Source organism: Propithecus coquereli, unplaced genomic scaffold, assembly GCF_000956105.1.
Source record: "Propithecus coquereli isolate 6110/MARCELLA unplaced genomic scaffold, Pcoq_1.0 Scaffold136, whole genome shotgun sequence".
NCBI lineage: Eukaryota > Metazoa > Chordata > Mammalia > Primates > Indriidae > Propithecus > Propithecus coquereli.
The window spans coordinates 3,291,975-3,312,343 of NW_012137858.1; the positions used below are offsets into that span (position 1 = coordinate 3,291,975).

The window sequence follows — 20,369 nt, forward strand, 5'->3', positions numbered from 1 at the left end:
ACTCACTCACTCTCTCTCCCTCTCTCTCTCTCTCTCTCTCTCTCTCTCTCTCTCTCTCTCACACACACACACACACACACACACACACACACACACACACACACTTGCTATTTCTTCAGTAAAGAGGCTCGAGAGGAAATCAATACTGGCTTACAGGGAGTATCAATGGAGCCCTCTTTCAGCTGACAATAAAACATATACTGTCTTCAAGAGAATAATGGCTCAGGCTAGGGGTTCTTTCTCGCCTTGTCCAGGACTTAGAAAGAATGGCTCTTGCTGGCTACCCTGCCGCTGCTCCCTCACAGGTCTCCCCCAGAGCTGCTCCCAGGGGAACACAGGCAGTGCCCGAGAAGGATGCTTCACGGAGCCCCGCCTTGCCCTAGCTTGTCAGAAATGAAAGCCAGCTGTCATGGAGGACTGCCAATGATGTGGCTGACTGCTTTTTAATAACAGAATCACAGAAAAAATTAAAAACACGGAATTCTAGGGCTAGAAGGGACCCTGGAGATAATTTGGATCAAGAGTGTTGTTTTATAGATGAGGAACAAAAGCCCAAAGAAGGTAATTGATTTGACTCAAGGAGAATGGTTAATTAGTGGCAGAGTCAGGACTAGAACCTAGGTCTCCTGACTCCATTGAAATAATAAAAATGGTAGTAAGCAGCGTGACCTTTGCATAACACGATGTGTCTGTTTCCTAGTGCATGACATGCATTATTCATATGATTTTCAACAGCCCAGCCAACTTCAAAGGATTAAGTATAAAATATACTGAGGGAGAGAGGACCTTAGCAACATCTTACAGAGGAAAATGGACCTCAGAGAGCTCCAGTGATTTGCCAAAGTGGTGAAGGGCTTCCTCTTGCCCACTCAAGAGACCTTGCCTCACATAGCTCTGCATTTCTGGAGTTTAGAAAGCTGAGGATTCAAAATTTCTTAACCTTAACACCCTCTCAGGTTATGTGTACTAATGAATTTAGTAGTCCCCATTGTTAAAAATTGTTCTTTCTGGCATGCTGAGATTCTTTTTTCCACAAAATAATTGGAAAAGGGAGAAAAGAAGCCAAGGGCTCATAATTCAATAAGCAGCAGCCACCTGTGTGCTCACCACAAGAGGCCAGGCAATGCAATCCCCGGTAGTAAATCCTATATCACTAAGGGAGAGTCATCTCTGATAAAAGAGGTCAAGTATAGATTTAGTTTTGATGAGGGTATTTTTGGTTATTTATTTTCTTCTTATTGGCCAAGCAATACTCCTGCATGACTACTAATTAATCAGCCAGTAAGAATTTACTGAACATCTACTATATGTATCACTTCTCACTAGATGGTAGATGCCAAACTCTTACCCTGCTCCGATGGGAGGAGCATTTATTGAGCAAGTACTAGGTACCATGCAGGGTGCTAGACTCTCACTTTAGGTATTAGACCAGGATAGATGACAACAGACTCCAAAATGTCAGGGACTTTTAGAATAAGTTTCTTTCTTTCTTATCTAGTATTCCAGGTGGTGCTCCTCACACATGGGGGTTTATAGGCCAGGCCTGGAACAACAAACATCATTTCTGCTCACATTCCACAGGAAGAGCTTTCTTCTCGCAATGCTGCAACTAACAGCAAGATTAGCTGGGAAATGTAGTCTGGCTATGCACACAGGAATAAGAGGGGGAAAATAGATTTTGGGAGACAGCTAGAAATCTATTCCATGCCACATATTACCTCTATAATTCTCACAAATCTACTAAAAAATAGTTTAACTATCCCCATTGAAATAAACAAATGTCACAGATGTTTAACTGCCTTGCCCAAGGTGATAATAAAGCAAGAATTTGAATTCAGGCTTGTCTGGCTTCCAGGTTCATGCTGCCACTCACATATGTATGTGAACTAAGACAAATAGAAGCCAGCAAGGCCCTGACAAGACAAGGCCATTAGTGAGATTACCCATGTAGAGCATTTTCTGCTATGCCCACCACACAGCAAATGTCTAATAAAGGTTAATTATTATTACCATCATCATTATTCTTGCAGCTATGAGCTACACAGCTCAAACTTACAAGTGTCCTGAACCTATGAACAGTTTACCATTCCTGTCTCTTGTGTGTCAGAGGATGCTCTAACTTTCCAACTCCCTTTCTTTGGCCTCTGCCAAAGATGGCGGGTTACACCAAAAACAAACGACCCAATCAACATATCTTTCCTTTCTGCTCTATACACGGTGTCCACTCCCTCACTACCTTCCAAAACAGTTGTCTTTCATCTAAGAACTCAGTAAATTCCTGTTTAAGCAATTTGTGACAAGCATACACAGAGTAAGAAAGGAATTGACTACCTTTTCTAGCTCCCAACTCTAATCTGGTTCTACCTCCAGGAAATCTCTTTGTCCCTCCTTTACTTTTTATCATTCTCTTTTAATTCTATTTGCTTTCCCAAACAACTACCCTATGCGTGGTTCCCAAGCACAAGTACTAGCCACACTCCTGTGTCCAGGCAGAGATGGATGACTCATAGCCCACCAGCTTCTGCTCCCTCTTCTCTCCACTTGCTGCTGCATTCTTACTGTCTTGCATATTGTACACATAATCTTGAATCTACTCCAAAATTTTAAGCGACTCGTTGGGACACATAATTTGTTTGAAAACAGATGACCCATGACCAACATCAAACCACTTCTGAGTGATGTGCCACAACTATCAAGAACTGCCAGTCTGGCCCAGTTGTGGTGGCTGATGTCTGTAATTCCAGCACATTGGGAGGCCAAGTTGGGAGGATCCCTGGAAGCCAGAAGTTTGAGACCATCCTGAGCAACATAGCAAGACCCCATTTCTACAAAAGTAGCCAGGCATGGTGACACACTCCAGGCCTGTAGTCCCAGATACTCATGAGGTTGAGGCAGGAGGATCACTTGAGCCAGGATTTCAAGGCTGCAGTGAGCTATGATCACAGCACTGCACTCCAGCCTAGGTGACAGAGTGAGACCCTGTCTCTTAAAAAAAAAAAAAAAACAAAAACAACAAAAAAAAAACTGCTGATTTGGCAGAAATTGCAAAGAGCCGTAATTATGACAACAATTGTAAGAAATGAAAGGAGAGTATTTGCAAGAAATACTGAAAAAAGTAATTGAGAGAATTTAGGATCTGTTTGGACATTAAATGATGAGAAGGAGTCAGAGATGATCCTCCCCCCCAGGATCCAATGGGCCAGACAGGGATGTCAGACAGAACTGTTGGCTTGGGGTGATTAAAGAGGGAAAGAGAGTTGGGAGAGGAAAATAATTGGTCTACTCTAGACTAGTCTGTGATGGGTTCACAGAATATGTAGTGGAATATGCCTCAGGCAGTTGCAGATGTGGGACACTGGTCCAAGAGGGGAGCTTATATTGATAACGTGTGATTATCAGCAGAGAGGTCCCAACTGAGGGAGAGTGGGGATGAAGTGGTCCAAGGGGGCTTCAGTAGGGAAAGTTTGAGGGATGTCAAGATAGATTTGAGAAATGCTGACATCTAGAGAGGGTGCAATGGAGGGAAATATGGTACATAAGGAAAAATAAAAATACATATTGAAGCTCCACTGTTTACCCAGCTCCATGTTGGGCACTTGGCATCCTTCCCACACTGCCTTCCACTTCTCTTCAGTTGACTTCGCATTCTCAATTTGACATGCATGTGACTTTTATCCAATCACATTGCAGATTTTTGTAAGGCAAGGGCAATACATTTTATTGTTGTACATGCTTTATACTTGCATAGAAAATGTACTAAAAAGGCACTGCTTATGTGAGTTGCTGCTCGGAACTTTGATTTCTTTGTGCCTCTTTTTCCTCCTCTGTAAAAGGGGCTAAGGATGGTATTAGTTGGGTTGCTATGAAGATTAAGCAACGTAATTAATGAGAAGCACAAAAAACATGCCTGACACACCTGGGTGCTTGTTTTTGTTTTTTTTTTTAAGAGACAGGGTCTCACTCTGTCACCTAGGCTGGAGTGCAGTGGTGTGATCATAGCTCACTGCAGCCTTGAAATCCTGGCTCAAGTGATCCTCCTGCCTCAACCTCATGAGTATCTGGGACTACCGGCCTGGAGTGTGTCACCATGCCTGGCTACTTTTGTAGAAATGGGGTCTTGCTATGTTGCTCAGGATGGTCTCAAACTTCAGGGAAAAAGGCTCTCGTGACTGTGATTTTTAGTCCTTTTCCTCATCTGCTAAGGGAAGCAAAAGAAACATAATATACCAAAACGTAGATTACTTAATATTTAAGATAAAACTAAAAAGGAACATGATAGTTTCTTAATTTATTTGAAAGTGAGTGAGTTGACTTCAGATTTCTGAATTGGGCCAAGCCATTGAAAGTACTTTTGTCCCTGTCTCATTTTGGGAAGATCTTCAGGACATCTTGTGCAAAGACTGTCCTTGCCTGTGAGAAAAGGCAGCAGATCTGGGAAGGTAGGACCGTCTCAGACCTGTCAGGAAAGAAAGGCATCCACCTGCTGCTGCCACGTGAGGAGGTAAAAGGAGCCCTTTGGCAATGTCCTTACCACACCCTGACAACATGTCCTGCCCCGAGTTGACCCTTTCCCCAAGGGAGCAGCATGCTTTTCTAGGTTATGAGTTCAGTGGTGGAGACAGTTTGGGTCGAGGTACCTACGTGCTCTGCCTGATTTCCTTTGTGTGGCCAGTGGATCAGATGGTGGTCTCAATGTAAATCTCAGAATGGGGCTAGAGTTTGGGATAGTGCCATCGCCTGGTTTAAAGAATTTAAATGATTCTGTAGATGAGGTTAATGGGACAACCTAAATTTCTCTATTCAGAACTTAAAGAAGAATTCCTAGGACCTGTGCTAGCAGAGTTTTCCCTCACCATGGTGGGTGACTAGCCCAGGATCTCCAGCTGCAGGTGAAGTCGGTCCTAAACTCCACAGAGAGAGGAAGGCAGACCGTCAGGCAGACGTGGTGATGCTGGAGTTGAGCATGTGACAAGCACTGTGCTTTCACATTGACCATCTGGTTTAATCCCTTTGTCAACTGTGCAGGGAAGTTATTATTCCCATCTTATGGACAAGGAACTGATGCTCAGAGAGACTCTAAGTTTCCCACAGTTAATAAGACCTAGTAAGAAATGAAGCAGGATTCAAACTCAGCCCTCTATTTTTTGTAAAGTCTCTGGATCTAACCTTAAGGGAATTCTAAGTGAGGGTGAGAGTATGTATTTAAGGAGTTTTATGAACTTTTCTGGAACCCATTTTCATTGAAATTTTCACCTGCCCTCTTCTATAATATATATAAGAATTACATGTATATTATAATTATAATTGTATGTATATTCCATTTCAATATAATAAGATATACATGTGTTACATATCTAATTATAATATGTAATTCATATATTATACATATATATATATATATCTTGTTATATTGAAAAGCAATATACAAAAAATTTGTTTTGTTTTTTCTGGTAACTCAGTGTAGCCCATCAAATAAAGATAGCACCCAGTTAAGGGAAGCCCAGAACTCTAGACTCGCTGAGTTAGAGATGATTGATGAAACCCAGGACCCAGTTTTTTCACCTCTAGATTCCCAGCAATGATCCCAGTACATGAAACACAGCAGCTGCTTAATCAAAATTTGTTGAACATTTGTTGAATTAGTTCTCCACTCTTTTAAAGATTCACTCCAAGGTTCTACTAAACAAGAAGCTCCCTCCTGTGCGAATACACAATTTGATTTGCAAATACTCTGTTTGCTGCAAGTTTTCAGGAACACAGCTTTATTGTGCAAAAGCAAACGTGGAAAATCTTTTATAATCTTTCAAAGATCATTCATTCAGCAAACACTTCACTGGGAGCAGGAATGCTAAGATAAAAGGCAATGTCACTGTCTTCCAGGAGTTCTTTGCCTAGGAAGGAAGACAAAGCAGAATGCAAAGCCAATGAAATGTGTGAGGGGGAATAACAGAGGGTCTGTGGGAATCTGAGACTACAGGGGACTCAGGGAAGGAAAACGGTCAACTCAATTTAGTTTGAGGTTACTAAAAACAAAAGGGAGAAATTTGATTCAGTGAGTATTACAAATATCTTAATGTAATTGAATCCACTAATTTACCCAGTTAGGGAGAAATTTATATTGGATATATTGGAGGAAAATGCTCTGTGACGAGAGACACAAGGGAGGAGGAAAAGATGGGGAGGACCCAGTTGGAGAATATCTCCTCCATCAGAAAGAAAGCAAAGAAGAGACTTCTGTATTTGATTTCTTATTATATCCTATTCTCCAATTCATGTCATTGAAATGCTAATGAGGTCATTAATCACTGGTCACAGCTCTTCTTCATCCTACAAACCATTAGCAACTCTGTTTGGAATGAAATAGTTCAAACATCTGGCAAATGAGTGTCAGCTGCAGTGGTGAACACAGTCATACTACTCTATAATAGGTTGAAACTTTATGGTGGACCTCACTGAATTCTGAACGCTCATTCACTCCCTGAAGTCCCCCCCAACCCCTCTGTCAAATGTACTTCTATGTGAATATTACTCCATTGACCAGAGTAATGCAAATCTGAAGGAGGAAAATTTGATAACGGCTCTGAAACCCACTCTAGAGGGAATGCACTGATAACCCCCATCACCTCATGCAAGCACATTCCCCTTCCCTCATACAAACATGGGCTCTCATGCACAGAAGGGGCCTTAGAAGTCCCCTAATCCCCAATCAGACCCCTTATGAACCCCTACAGCTACCAGTCCTCTCCCTTGTTTTCTCTTCTATGGGTGTTTTGTCCATTCAGGGACCTCATCTGGTAACCAGAGAAGGGCTGGGGAGAGCTGTGACAAAGAGAGGCAGGGAAAAAGGCATTCAGATGCTGTTAGCATGGCAGACCAAATACATGTGTGTGCTCCTTGCATGTTGTATACTGCATTAGTGAAAATCCCTGAGACAAAAGCCTAAGTCATGGACAAGCCAGGCTTGGCTGTCATTTGCTGGATTTGGGCATATTGGCTACAGAAAAGGGGGTCAAAGTATTCCTCAGACACACTTCATCTCCTTTGCAGTGTGGCAGATGCCATTCTTAGGCCTGAAGACTTTTTTTCCTTCCTCCATTCATCCACCTACTAACCATTTATTGAGCACTAACTACATACCAACTCACCATTAGATGCTGGAGATACAAAGAAAGATGAATAAAATACCATCCAGGAACCCACAGTCAGGCTTGGAAATTAGATAATGACCAAAAAAAAAACAATGATAAAACGTGGTGGTGATTGCTTTAACTGAGAAATTTAAAAAGTCTTGTGAGTACCTAGAGAATAGAAAGACTTCAATGAAAATTCCAGTGATGATAGAGTAAAGGGCATCTTCTCAGAGGGAATGTACATTTTTTAAAACCAAGTACTTCACTCCCCTTGAACTGATGTAGTTGAATTCCTCTGTCACGCTTTTCATACCACCCACGTGTGTGTGCATTAGAGGGAAAAGTCTGGTATTAATTATTACTATTTCCCTAGAGAACCTTGCAATCCAGAACATGGTCTATGACAAGCACCAGCACCTGAGCTATTAGAAATGCGGAACCTCAGGTCCCATGCAAGACCTTCCCAGTAAGAATCTGCATTTTAACACATCCCCCGGTGATTTGTGTATGTGTTAGCCTTCGAGAAGTGCTGTCCTACAAGATGAGGAGAGCCTTATTTCTGGATATAAGCCTTCTACAGAGCTGCTGTGCTTGAGGATGGAGGCCTGTTGCACTGCTCTGGAAGGGACTTGACAAATCATCTGATCTACCCCCTCATTTTACAATGAAGAATCCAAAGTCCAGAGAGGGGCTCGATGTGGCCTGGGAGACAGGGAGTGTTGAAGAAAGCACGTGAGCCCTGCTGTCAGCCAGAGTTGTTCTGCACACAGGCAGGGCCACTTATTAAAGTGGAGACCAGGGCACATCAGAAGGATTAGAGAGAATATATGTAAAGTGGCTGGTAAATAGTAAACACCCACCAAATGATAATAGAAATGACTAGAGGCAGAGCTTGGTTAGGTTGGAACAAGATGTCTGAATTTCTCAATGAAGTACTTCTCCACTGCTGCACCCTGTTCAACTTCCCCCAACCCTCACCTAGCCAAAGGGACCCCCCCATCTAACCCCAGTACCCTCTTCTGTCTTTGAAGTTGAGATAGTAAAATATGAGGTACCTTCCGAAATAATTTAGAAGTATTTCTTGGCTTGTTTGTTCTAATAATTTCTTGACAAAAAAAAATCCGGATAAGGGAACTCTCAAGCATGAATTCAGATAGGAGCCACGTCTCCATCGTTAGGCTGAGATATTACCTTGAGTGGTGACCAAATCTATTGCTAACTATTAGTGAACCTGGAAATAGCATTCGGAGGATCTGACCTCATTTGTAGTTAAGCCCTCCCTGTTATCCATCCTTTTCCTCCACATCTCATTCTCCACCCATTCAACTCTTTCCACTCTTTTAAGTGTTCAAATAAATGCCTTATTCTTCCATCCCTTTCCCCCTCCTTCCTCATTCCTATACTTCCCAGAACTCCCTTCACTTGCAAGAGGGCAAAATAAATGGCCAATAGCCAGCACGGTCTATTAAAAAAAAAAAAAATACACACGTACCACCCTTATCCATATTCCACTTTAAAAACTGTGAAAACCTGAAGAATTTACTAAATTAATGATGAAACATTTTGTTATGGAACAAGAGGAGATGTTTTCTCATAAAATGTCTCCTCATTCGTGGGGGCTCCAGATGTCCCCAGCACCCCCTCACTGAGACAGCTGCTGCTCATGATTCCGCATCTCCTCCCCCATCCAGGCCTTTCCCTTGATCAAGAGCCTTTCTCGAACTCTTCTCTAAATCCCAGGCCAGCAGACAATGCTTCTGCCTCAGCCAATTTGAATGCATGCTGCCTGTGAGATTTCCTAAGACACTCCCAGCTGCCGCATTAAAACTGCATAAGAATCTTCCTCAGGAGGCCAAGTAATAGCACGTTTCATCTGTGAGCCACTTTATAAATATTAACCGATTAAGCCACCCTCTCTCCTCACAAGCTCTGGGTTTTGCATAATGGGCTTCATTCTCTACTGCCCTCAAATTACTCTGGGACAAAAAAAAGCCTGAGACCTGAAGGATCTTTTCTGGGTATTTTAGGCCAAGACATCATTAATGCCAAAGGCCTTGCAATAGCAAGCTCCACTTGGGTAATGGCATGGAGAGGCGGGGATTTAAATCCATGTTTGTTATAAAAGAGACAGGATTGAGGTTCTCATCTCCCAAAGCCAGGTTAGCAGAAAGAAGAACTTCACTCCATGGTCCAGGGCAGTGTCATTGAACTAAAGCCCCTGGGCCAAATACAACCTGCCATCTGTTGTTATAAAGTTTTATTGGAACACGGTCAGGGTCATTCATTTATGTGTCATCTATGGCTACCTTGGCACAACAACCTCAGTTGAGTAGTTGTGACAGAGACCAAATTGCCAGCAAAGCCGAAATATATTTACTATCTGGACCTGTAGAAAAAAGTATGCTGACCCCCTGCTCTGAGGAACTCAAATTTTTTTTCTCATCCTTTATATTCCCCAAATATCTTCAAAGCAAGTCTCTTTCCTTCTCTGGGCCTCAGTTGCTACATCTATGGACTGGATAATCTCTAAATTGAATCATTGTCTTGGGCTTATTGTCCCACATTCTGTAAATATTAGCATCTAATACATTAATTTTGTCTCATTACTATAGCTGACTTCTTTGAGGGAAGGAAAGGAGTTTTGTGTGTCTCATGAATCCTCCTAGGCACAAGGCTCTATGTTGAGCACTAAATATGTTTATGGAGTGTAACTGAACTGGCTTGAATGATATTTCTTTCTCTGCAGAGAGATCTCTCAGAATGACATCTTGGAAGTGATAGAGGCAGATGTGTTCTCCCACCTTCCCAAGCTACATGAAATGTAAGCAAGAGACCTGGGGTGGGAGGGGTAGTTGGTGGTTCATGGCTGTTCTTGGCAAAAGCATTAAAGTTCTCTTATATCCCTGAGAGGCCCTGGCTCTGCTCTGTCCTCAGATCCCTAGGCTGTCATTATAAGATGTCCAAGTCAGCCTAAAAAGCACTGTTACATGTCTGTGGCTGGTGATCCAGGCACCATCCCAGAACCTAGTCTCATCCTATTCCCTGCCTCCCAGAGTGTTTTGCATCATAGACCCAAGAACTTTGTTCAGTGACTATGAGCAAGTACCTCTATGCCATCTTCCCATTCAAAGCTATTCCACAGTCAAAGCCCCAAGTCAGTCCCACGTGAGGTAGGAGAAGTCAGGGAGTCCTAGTCTGAATACCAGCCCATACCGTATACTCGCCATGAAATCTTGGCCAAGATACAGAACCATCTGAGACTTAGTTTTGTCATCTGTAAAACTGAAATAATAAAATTACATCCCTCATAGGATTACAGTGATGAATAAAGGAGATGATAAATATAAATTAGATCTAGCATCTCAGCTGGCCTAGAGTAAGTATGTCATAACGATCCTTGGTTCCTCTACTTCTTCAACTAAATGATGTTCCAGTTTTACATTCGTCAGTGCTCGCACAGATCCACACTGTTTCATACCAGTCTATAATTACCATAAATTCAGAGAATCATAGAATGTCAAAGCCAAGAGAGATTTTAGAGACTGGTTGAAAATTTTCCAAAGTATATTCTGTGTATCACTAAGAACACAGGAAATTATTAGGTGTTTACAGTAAAAAAAAAAAAAGGAAATATTCTACGGTCAAATAAGATTAGGAAACACTGGGCAAATATAGTTAGGTTTGCTCGCCATCGGAAAACTTCTCAGAGCCTATAGTATGCTAATGTAAGAGTGTTTCTCAACTAATGCCACTGGAAAAGTTTCTTTTGTGGATCATTTATTAACAGCTATGAAATTGCCATGGAGCACATTTGGAAAGCTAACCACCTCCTAATTTTACAGATAAGGAATGAAAGGTATGGAGAAGTTGTGAGGCTTTTCTAAAGTCACTCAGCCTAATCCACAACAGGATAAGAACTTCAACATAAATCTCTTGACTCTTATGTATCTTTTTAAAAAGTAAGAATTTTGCTTTTAGCATTTGCCAAATATCAATAGGGGGCTTATATTAGGAAATATATGTTAATATTAGGGAATTTGTTTAGGAATGGCCCTTGGACTGTCCATTTTAGTAAACGCACTCCTTTTTCCTTCCTTCCACCCACTCTGCCTCCCACCCTCATTCTTCTTCATTTTCTCTGCCTCTCCCCATTTCCTTCATGCTCCTTCCTTTCTTCTCTCTCTTGTTGGTCTCTTCAAACCTAAGTTGGGAAAAGAAATCTGACCAGGGTCTCAAAACCCACAGGGAATATCACAGCAACGAACCAAAGGGGAACCAGCCCTCTGAACAGGGTCAAGCAGTCATCCCTCGATGTGGTCCAATGGACAGTGGAGCTAATGGAATGGGTCTTTCATCTGCTTCTTTCATGAAGAGGTGCTCACACCCCATGCAGCATTAACTGTACTTAAAATGATTAATTGCCTGGTACTTGGATCTGGGTAGCTACAGGTTACCGCTACATAAAAACTAATGAAATGGGGAGGAAGTAATTAACAGAGAGCATCTCTGCAAATATACATTGATCCAGCAAGACCAGGAAAGGGCAGGCTCTCTGTGGGAATCCAAATGTGAACATGCTCACCTCCAGACTATTGATCAGGACACAGCACAGGCCAACACGGTGCAGAAGTCACCCATTCCCATGAGCTGTGAGGGAGCAGCCTCAGTCTACAGCACGAAGGGAACCACTGGCCATACCCAGCTACTGTTTGCTGGGATTTCACAGCTAAAACCAAAGAGATGTTGATTGGTTTTCTCCCAATATTTATTTTTCTTTGTTATTTCACTCTTTTTCTCCAAAATCCTTTTGCCCCCTCACCCTTTTTCCTTCCTTCTCATCTTCTTTTCATCTTCTTTTGTTGTTTTTCATCTCCTTCTCTCATGTCTTCTGCCTTCAGACCAGAAAAAAGCTCATTTTCCCAGATTAGTCTCACCCCTGCCCTCTTAGCCCCCTCAAAACCTGGCAGAGCCTTACTGGTTAAGACCCAGCTCTCTTCAGGGTGAAAGCAACTCACTCAGCCAATCCTCTGTTTGCCTCTGCTGGACAGGCCCCAGGTGATGAGGGTTAAGTGGGACAGGGTTAATATTTAGTTTGCACAGTTAGTTAATTTAGTTTGCACACTGCATGCATCCTCAATATTTGTTGAAATTGTGGATGGATGAATAGTGAGAAGATAGAATGAATGATTTATTAATGTATCCTGTGTACATGAAAGGTACCACAGCATTCCTTACTATTGAGATCACTTGCATGTTTTTTCTTCTTTTACAGTAGAATTGAAAAGGCCAACAACTTGCTCTACATCAACCCAGAGGCCTTCCAGAACCTTCCCAACCTCCGATACCTGTAAGAACTCATGTATTCTGGAACCTTCTCTATAATCAATTTTTGCATGCCTATTTTAGTAAAATGCTCACTTGCTACTTTGAGGAGCAATTGCTTTTTATCAAGGATGATGTGAGAGAGGTAGAAGTGGAGGTAGGAGACACGTGGCGGTGGAAATTAGTTTTGTTTAATGAGCAAATTCCACTAATATAATTGCATTTTGTTTCCATTTGCAAAAACAGATATAAGGAATGTCATTTGCATTAATGAGACTATCACACAGACCTCTTACAGAACTCGGTCATAATTTAGTGTTAATAAGATGCAGCCAAAATTTTTGCTGGCATTTAGCTTGTGACCTTGACCTTGAAGGCATTGTCTCTTTTTCTGCATATATGCATTTTTCCTTTGATAGATTATAGCACTTTATTTTGTAACTTTTGGTTAATAACAGACATTGTATGTTATCAGTAGTGAGATTCCTGGTGTATGAGCTCTATCCTTTGGGCCTGCTCCTATCAGCAGAAACACTGCTTCCTCCAATCAAATAAATGGCTTTCAACTTTGCTGAGGGCTTGACAGAGCCCTGAGTGTTCTGATGGGGCCCCAACAAAATAACATAAGAATTTGGACCCTGGAGTTAAACTTTCTGGTCCATTTACTAGTTACTGATCCCAGGCAAGACCTAAACCTCTCATAGTTTGTTTCCTTATCAAAAGAATGGAAATAATAATAATGCATGTGTATCTGTTATCTCTTAGCATCATAATGCCACATAACCAACCACTAGTTAAAGATAGAGGCTTAAAGTAATAACCATTTCTAATTTTTTACCTGTCTGTGAGTTGGTCAGTGGAACGGTTCTGCTGATCTGGACTATGTTTGCCTGACCTCAGCTAAGCTCACTCTTGCATCTATAGTTAGTTGGCAGGTCAGCTGGGGGTTGGCTGCTCCGGGAGGTCTCAACTGGGATGACTCAGCTGTGTTCCAAGTGGTGCTCATTTCTAGTAGGCTAGTTTTCATGTCAGTCCAGGGATTCCAGGAGAGACGGCTGAAGATTGAGAGCCTCTTAAGGCCATGATCCTGAACTAGCACACCATTTCTTCTGACCTGTTCTATTAGCCAAAGCAGTTCATAGAACTGCCCAGATTCAAGAGGTAGTTTTTGATGGGAAAAGCTGCAAAGGGGCATGAATAGAGGGAAGGATATAGAATTGAAGCCATTTTTGCAATCAGTTTAAAGTATGTAAAAAATTTTGCACAGTGCCTGCCCTAGATGCTCGATAAACATTAGCTATTAATGATACGATTCTGTCCCAAAATTTTGGTCCCTAGAACTACAATTAGCAGGTATAATAAGAAATGCTTGGCCATTGTGTGTGTTAGCTCTCTGAATAGGAACTGAAGGAATAAAAGACTTAAGGGAAGGGAGTCCATATGACCAAGAACTTCTGCTCTCTGATAAATGCCCCAGAAAGGTCATCTGTTCCTGGGTTAATGTCAGAGACAGGCTGGCTTCATGGGCATGGAACCTGTGTAATTGCACAGGGCCCTGTGCTTAGAAGAGCCCCACAGTCAGAGGACCTCACACTATGTTTATTTCTCTCCTGTCACCACCTTGAAATGCTTAATTTTTTTTAACAGGAGTCCCTACATTTTCATTTTACACTGCACCCCACAAATTACATAGCCAGTCCCGCTCAGAGGTTAGGATTATGATATCCTCTAGTTTCAGGCTTGAGAGTCTTGACTCCCTAAGTTGACTTTGTTCCTTAGAGAAAAATACTTTGTTATGATCTCTGCAGAGATTCATCTGGTTAGGCACATAACACCAGAGGAAATAATGTGGTAACAGAAAAATCATGAACCTCAGAATCAGAACATCTAGGGCTTCATCCTGACTCCCCCATTCGCTAGCTTGGAAATCTTGGGCCAGTCATTGGATTTCTGAGGTGTACATGGCTTATATGAGACTTAGGTGAGATACATGAAAATATTTTGTAAACTACAAAGTGCTCAAAAACATTAATAAATGTATTTGTAGAATACTTATTTCTGGTCAACTAATCAAAGTCTACCAGTCCATCAGGAAAATTCTAAATAAGTGTCAAATGGAGAGTTATGGTGACCACTAAGACCTTCAGAGTGTTTGGCATGGGTTCAAAAAGAGGACGATGGAACATAACTTTGTATTTAATGGAGCAGTATAGAAAAGAAAAAGAAAAACTATATATTAAGTCAGAAGAACCGGAATCCAGATAGAACATTGACATTTATTAGCTAGATAGCTAATTATTTTCTTTAAACCTCAGTTTCATTATCTGTAAATAGGTGGTTGTAAAAAACAAATAAGATTATGCCTACTAAGAAAACTTTACAAATTGTTTTTTAGTATAAACATTATACAAATATAAAATGACTAGTGCCTGTTATCCAGTTGACTTCCTTCTTCTCTTCCTCTTTCCCTCTCAACTGCCATCCCTCCTCCCTTCTGGATCCTTCTCTTTGTCTTAGAAACGGCCTCAGTAGAATATGTGGGCCACAGGCCTTCAGTAACAGAACAAAAGCTCCCTAGGTCTGCAATCCCCAACCCCTGGACCGAGGCCCAATACTGGTCTATGGCCTGTTAGGAAATGGGCCGCACATCACCCCACACACCCACCACACCCCAAACTCACAGTCCATGGGAAAATTTCTTCCAAGAAACCAGTTGCTGGTACCAAAAAGGTTGGAGACTACTGCTCTAGGACTTGGAAAAGAATCCCCAGGGGTGTTCCCATTCACAAACTATCACATAGGGCTTATGCAAACCACCCATGCCAGGGACAGGCCCAGGAAGAAAAACAAGCCCTTCACGCAGATATTCCACAGCAATGATAACAGTGTGTTTGAGAATGGTGGACTTGGAGCAGATAAAGTTTGAAACCAAAGGATCCAGAATTTGACCTCATTACAGGCCCACAACTTGTGCACTGCTGTTCATTCTTTTTTTAAAAAAAATGTTCAAAATAGTAAAGGGGTACAAATGTTTTTCTTACATGGCTAGATTTTATAAGGCTTAAGTCAGGGCTATTAGTGTGCCCATCACCCAAATAGCATTCACTGTACCTGTTAAGTAGATTTTTACCTCTCCCCTGTTCCCCCCTTCTTTACTACTTCTTCACTACTCTCTGTGTCCATGTGTACCCATTAATTAGTTCCAAATTTTAGAGAGTATATATGATGTTTGTTTTTCCATTCCTGAGATACTTAGTATAATGGTCTCTAGTTCCATTCAAATTCCTGAAAAAGACAGTCATTCCTTTTTGATGGCTGAGTAGTACTCCATTTTATATATATATATATATATATATATATATACACACACACACACACACACACACACACACACACACACACATACACACACACACACACACACACACACACACACACACACACACACACACACATATATGCACCACATTTTTTTTTATCCACTCATGAATTGATGAGCACTGAGATTGATTCCACATCTTTGCAATTATGAATTGTGCTGCTATAAACATTTGAGTGCAGGTGTCTTTTTGAAAAAAATGAACTCTTTTCCTTTGGGTAAATACCCAGTAGTGGGATTACTAGATCAAATGGTAGATCTACTTTTAGTTCTTTGAGGAATCTCCATACCATTGTCCACAGAGGTTGTACTAATTTTCAGTCCCACCAAGAATGTGTAAGCATTTCTTTCTCTCTGCATCCACACCAGCATCTATTGCTTTTTGACTTATTCATAATGGCTATTCTGACAGGGTTAAGGTGATATCTCATTGTGGTTTTAATTTGCATTTCCCTGATGATTACTGATGGTGACCATTTTTCAGATGTTTGTTGACCCTTGCCTATCTTCTTTTGAAAAGCTTCTGTTCATGTCTTTTGCCCACTTTTTAATAAGGTTGTTTGTTTTTTTCTTCCTGAACTGTATGAGTTCTTTGTAGATTCTGAATATTTGCCCTTTATTGGATGTATAGTTTGTGAATATTTTCTCTCATTCTATAGATTATCTATTTGCTCTGTTGATTATTTCCTTAGCTGGGCAGATGCTTTATAATTTAATCAAGTCCCATTTATTTTTGTTGTTGCTATATTTGCCTTTGGGGTCTTAGTGATAAATTCTTTGCCTAGGCTGAGGTCTAGGAAAGTTTTTCCTATATTTTCTTCTAGAATTTTTATGTTTTCATGCCTTACATTTAAGTATTTAATCCATCTTAATTTTTGTAAGTGGTGATAGATAGGGGTCCTGTTTTATTCTTATGCATATGGCCCTCCAATTTTCCCAGCACCATTTATTGACTAGGACTTCTTTTCCCCAGTGTATGCTGTTTTCTGCTTTGTCAAAGATCAATTGATTGTAGGCAGATAGTTTTATATTAATAACTGGGTTCTCTGTTCGTTTCCATTGGTCTATGTCTTTACTTTTTGTACAAATACCATGGTGTTTTGGTTACTATAGCCTCATAGTATTGGCTAAAGTCTGGTAATGTGATGCCTCCAGATTTGTTCTTTTTACTTACGATTGTTTTGTCTATTCAGGCTCCTTTTTAGTTCCAAACAAACCATAAATTTTTTTCTTTTAGATCTGTGAAATATGACATTGGTATTTTGATAAGGATTGCCTTGAAACTGTAAATCACTTTGGGCAGTATGGACATTTTAACAATGTGGATTCTACCAATCCATGAGCATGATATCTTTTTCCATTTGTTTCTGTCATCTGCAATTTCTTTCCTCAGTGCTTTGTAGTTCTCTTTGTAGAGATCTTTCACCTTCGTGGTTAAGTATATTCCTAAGTATTTTATTTTCTTTGAAGCTATTGTGAATGGTATTGAGTCTTTGATTTGACTCTCAGCTTGACTGTTACTGAGATATAGGAATGGTACTCATTTGTGTACACTGATTTTGTAACCTGATACTTTGCTGAATTTATTTATCAATTCTAGGAGTATGTTGGCAAAGTCTTTGCAATTTTCTAGATATAAGATCACATCATTAACAAAAAGTGATAGTTTGACTTCCTTTTTCCCAATTGTGATACCCTTTATTTCTTTCTCCTGCCTGATTGCTCTGGTGAGGACTTCTAGCACTGTGTTGAATAGAAGTGGTGACAGAGGATACCCTTGTCTTGTTCCAGTTCTCACTGGGAATGCTTTCAACTTTGCCCCATTTAGTATGATACTGACTGTGGATTTGTCATATATGGCTTTTATAATTTTGAGATATGTTCTTTCTATGCCTCGTTTGACAGTTTTTATCATGAAAGGGTGCTGAATTTTATCAAATGCTCTTTCTGCATCTATTGAGATTATCATTTGGTCTTTGTTTTTGCTTCTGTCTATGCAGTGAGTCACATTTATTGATTTACATATGTTGAACCCGTCCTTGCATCCCTGGGATGAAGCCCACTTGGTCATGGCGGATTTTTTGATGTGCTGTTGACTTTGGCTTGGTAGTATTCTAATGAGAATTTTTGCATCTGTATTCATAAGGGATATTATCTGTGGTTTTCTTTTTTTGTTGTTGTTATGTCCTCTCCTGGCTTTAGTATCAAAGTGATACTGGCTTCATACAATGCGTTGGGGAAGATTTCTTCCTCCTTGATGTTATGGAACAGTTTCAGTAGGATGAGTACCAGCTCTTCTTTGCAGGTCTGATAGAATTCAACCGCAAATCCATTTGGCCCAGGGCTTGTTGTTCTTGTTGTTATTGGGAGATTTTTATTACTTGTTATTGGTATGTTCAGGAGTTCTATTTCTTTGTGATTGAGTCTTGGGAGGTTGTGTATTTCCAGGAATTTGCCCATTTCCTCTGTGTTTTTGAGTTTCTGGGCATAGAAATTTTTGTAGTATTCATAGATATTTGTATTACTGTGGTATAAGTTTTGATATCTCCTTTTTCATTTTCAGTTGAGTTTATTTGTGTACTTTCTCTTCTATTCCTGGTTAATCTAGGAAGAGGTCTCTTGATCTTGTTTGGTTTCAAAAAACCAACTTTTTGTTTCATTGATCCTTTGTATTGTTTTTTTGTTTTCCATTTCATTTAGTTCTGCTCTGACCTTTGTTTCTTTTCTGCTGAGTTTGGGTTTGGATTGCTCTTCCTTTTCTAGTTACTTGAGATGTGATATTAGGTTGTTAATTGTGATCTTTCTGTCTTTTGATATAGGTATTCAAGGCTATGAAGTTTTCCTAGGACTGCTTTTGCTGAATCCCATAGATTTTGATAGCTTGTGGCCCCTTTGTTGTTCAGTTTGAGGAATCTTTTTTTCATCTTAATTTCACTATTGACCCATTAATCACTCAGCAGCCAGTTGTTTAATTTCCATGACTTTGTGTAGATTTGAGTGTTTCTCTTGGAATTGATTTCCAGCTTTACTCCACTGTGGTTTGAGAAGATATAAGGTATGATTTCTATTTTTTTTTGAATTTATTGAGACATGATTTTTGGCCTAAGATGTGATCAGTCTTGGAGAATGTCCCATGTGCTGATGAGAAGAATGGATATTCAGTAGTCTTGGGGTAGAAAGTTCTGTAAATAGACATTTATAGACATTCCACTTGTTCTAGAGTCCCGTTTAAGTCCAGTGTTTATTTTCTGTTTTGAAGATCTGATGCTACTATTTATCTCTTTGCTTAGATCTAGTAGAATTTGCTTTATGAATCTGGAAACTCCTGTGTTAGGTGCATGTATATTTAGAACTGTTACATTTTCTTGTTGAATTGCTCCCTTTACCATTATATAATGACTATCTTTGTCTTTCTTTACCATTGCTGATTTAAAGTCAATTTTGTCTGATATGAGTATGGCTACACTTGCTCTCTTTTGGTGTCTGTTCACATAGAATATTTTTTTCCATCCCTTCGAGTCCTTGTGGGTTAGATGTGTTTCCAGGAGACAGTAAGATACTTGGGTTGTGTTTTTTCATCTATTCTGCCAGACTATGTCATTTGAGTTGGGTATTCAGACCATTAATGTTGAATGATAGAATTGATATGTGGGATGCTGTTTTGTTCATCATGTTGAGTAGTACCTTATTGCTTTGTCTTCCCTCTTATGCTAGTGTTTTATACAAACTGTGACCTTTACCTTTTGAGTGATTTTATACTGGTGGATATCTATTGTGCTGATCCATGTATAATGCAGATTGAGTATTTTCTGTAGGGCTGGTCTGGTCGAGATGAATTACCTCAGTGTTTGCTTGTCTGGAAAAGTCTCTATTCTTCTTCGTTTATAAAACTTAGTTTTGAAAGATACTAAATTCAAGGCTAGCAGTTGTTATGTTTACGAAGACTGAAGATGGGTCACCAATCCCTTTTGACTTGTAAAGTTTCTGCTGAGAAGTCTGCTGTTAGCATGATGGATTTTCCTTTGTAGGTTAGTTGTTGCTTTCGTCTTGCCGCTTGTAGAATTTTCTCCTTCATTTTGACTTTGGTTAGGTTGATTGTTGTGTGTGTTGAAGATGTCCTATTTGCTATGATTCTTCCTGGTGTGTAATGACCATCTTGTATCTGAATCTCTGGCAATACCAGGGAAGTTTTCCTCAATAATTCCCTTGAATAGATTTTCCATGGTTTTTGCTCTTTCTTCTTCTCCCTCAGGGATACCTATAATTTGTATATTATAGTTCACTTTGCGTAGTCCCATCTCTAAGTGATTGGGTTAACCTGAGAGCCTTGTCTTCAAGCTCTGAGATTCTTTCTTCTCCTTTGTTTAGTCTGTTTTTGATGCTTTCTGCTGTGTTTTGAACTTCCCTAAATGACTCTTTCATTTCTTTTTTTTTTTTATTTCAGCATATTATGGGGTACAGATGTTTAGGTTACGTGTGTTGCCCTTGGTTCCCCTCCCCCCAAGTCCGTGTTTCAAATATGTCCATCCTTCGGGTAG

The 20,369-nt window shown here is 40.3% G+C and overlaps 1 protein-coding gene across 2 annotated transcripts in view; it reads left to right on the forward strand.

Moving 5' to 3' along the window:
• FSHR (follicle stimulating hormone receptor) overlaps nucleotides 1-20,369 on the forward strand; it is a 201,453-nt gene that overhangs the window by 132,232 nt on the left and 48,852 nt on the right. For both annotated transcript variants that reach the window (XM_012638857.1, XM_012638858.1), the window contains exons 3-4: nucleotides 9,877-9,951; nucleotides 12,403-12,477. In XM_012638857.1, the coding sequence (XP_012494311.1) occupies nucleotides 9,877-9,951; nucleotides 12,403-12,477 (150 nt within the window). The remainder of the gene's footprint in view (nucleotides 1-9,876; nucleotides 9,952-12,402; nucleotides 12,478-20,369) is intronic.